The sequence below is a fragment of the Coenobita brevimanus genome, chromosome 70 (assembly GCF_032717465.1).
Source record: "Coenobita brevimanus isolate Jiangsu-jjx chromosome 70, ASM3271746v2, whole genome shotgun sequence".
Classification (NCBI taxonomy): Eukaryota; Metazoa; Arthropoda; class Malacostraca; order Decapoda; family Coenobitidae; genus Coenobita; species Coenobita brevimanus.
The window spans coordinates 54,070,720-54,072,904 of NC_137023.1; the positions used below are offsets into that span (position 1 = coordinate 54,070,720).

The 2,185-nt window shown below is 38.9% G+C and overlaps 1 protein-coding gene across 1 annotated transcript in view; it reads left to right on the forward strand.

Annotated features, from left to right (window-relative positions):
- The first annotated feature begins 262 nt into the window (after positions 1-262).
- Positions 263-2,185, forward strand: part of LOC145406377 (lysophosphatidylserine lipase ABHD12-like) — a 38,403-nt gene continuing 36,480 nt past the window's right edge. Inside the window, exons 1-2 of the mRNA XM_080277542.1 lie at positions 263-318; positions 604-722. Of these exons, the coding sequence (XP_080133668.1) occupies positions 263-318; positions 604-722 (175 nt within the window). The remainder of the gene's footprint in view (positions 319-603; positions 723-2,185) is intronic.

Genomic DNA, 2,185 nt, shown 5'->3' on the forward strand with positions numbered 1-2,185 from the left:
ACTGTGCTGGCTGGTCTTATTTTGGTAGCCAGGCTGATTGACTTGGTGTGAGTGGATCTTGGCTCCAACTATTGCTATAGTAATTTCTCACAGTTGCCCAGTGAGGCTGCATAAAACTTCCTATACATTGTTCTAGCAATTCATTGCATGCCGAAGCCCGACTGTTATACACATTAGTGGTTGTTCCCTGATATTGTGCTGATTGTGTTTGTTTTATTTGCAGCGTGAAGGTGAAAGTTGCCCACCAGGAGTCTACCACACCATGATCAAGCGCCTCCTCTACCTTGCCTTCCTCACAGCACTATGGATTGGTGGCATGTGAATATTATACCAGCACTAGTAACATAATGAAATGCATAATAATGTACTACATAATTTTCCTAATGTTACTCCTAGACGGCACAGTATTTTTATTTTTTTTCTCAGTAAATATTCTAGTAGCTACCAGGAACATATCAATAGCTCTGTCTCTTACTATTAAATATTTTGGAGTTCAGTAGCTTAACCTTAGAAAGTACATGTAGATATGGAAATTACTGTTACCGTTACTTACATATAGCTACTCTAGACCCTAGTCATGATGTACTGTTTGCTATATTACAGACATCTGGTAACTGTGGTGGTGGGTGCGGTGATAACACTGTTTGTGGTGTATGTTGTTGTGCCACTGGTCTTCCACTACTCACCTTCTCTACAACGACACATTGTCTTCCTCAATTTTTGTAAGTTCAGGCCATTTGATTGAATTGTTTATTTGATATGAGCACTAGAGTTATAGGAATTCATGCAGCATTTATTTGTTAGGGGTTCAGCTCATTTAGGCATTAAACTCTATTGTCTCTTTGTATTAATATTATTATTATTATTATTATTATCAAGTGGGGTTGGTGGAGGATTAGTGCCCCTCCCTGTAAAACAATTAACTCTAAGCCCTTGTCCACCCCGTTTGGGATACATGGCGTCTGGCAATGAATGAATGAATGAATGAATTATTATTATTATTATTATTATTATTATTATTATTATAATAATCCCTGTACTTTCTGGACTCCCCACTTACTGGACATTGTGGGCCTGGACCTTCGGAACCCAAAAATGGCCAAAAAAAGAAAAAAATCCCCCCAAAATCCTAATTTTTTCCTACCTGTAATTTGAAACTGCCGCATGGCTCCAAACAGCTGTTTACACCATGGCCCCTTCACCCCTTCCTTCTTCCCCCTTCCCCCCTCCCCAGGCACAGTTGCCATTTGGTATTTTTCATTACCAAATGTAGGCCAATTTGGTACTGAAAAGTTCAGTGAATCAGCATGATCCATTACCAAACAGATTTTTCACATGTATAAAGATATAGAGAATGGAGATGGAGGACTGTCTGCTTTCTTTGATTAATCTGCTAGCATACATAGTGCAAAAATAAACATGCTGCTGATTATAAGGAGAGTGATTATTTCCATTGTACATATAATTAGTGAAGAATAAATGCTTCCTTTAAGAATTTGGTAATGAAAAGTTAAATTTGGTAATGAAAGTTGAGGAGTCTGGTAATATGGCCGAGTTCAGATCTGGCAACCCTCTCCCCAGTTACTGCCTAACCTTCGTTCAGGGAAGACGTCCATCATAATGGATGCTGCACATGCTTGTTTTTTTACGAATTAACAATGAATAAACTGCATACCTCACCACTGTACCACATGGGAATTTAGAGTGTTGTGCAGTGTTAAGAAATTAGAGATTAGAGTGCAAAGGATTAAGTGTGGAGTGCAGAGTGGCGGTTGAAACTGACAGTTGAAACTGGTGTGGTTCAATTAAGAAGAATGTGCAGTGTTAAACAATTATAACTCACAGTGCAAAGAATTAAGTGTAACACAACACTGGATTACTGTACGTGCTTCAAGAGCATTTTCACAACTAACAGAGCCTTAGAGAGTTCGAGGAGGCGGCCACAGACATGCTGTAAGTACAGTACCCTGTACACTTCTAGGCCTAAGTATTTTCCATACTTCTAATTGGTCATTCTCTGGTTTCTTTTCATTTATTTCATGCTTTATGTCCATTATTGGTGTGAATAGGGTCTTTAATAGGTTTAAATAAGTGCTATGCATGTCCAGTAGGGAGTTATTTAGGTGGCTTTCAAAGTTAGACTGGGTTAGGGTCATAAGTACTAGTCCAGCAGTCAGAGGTCCAC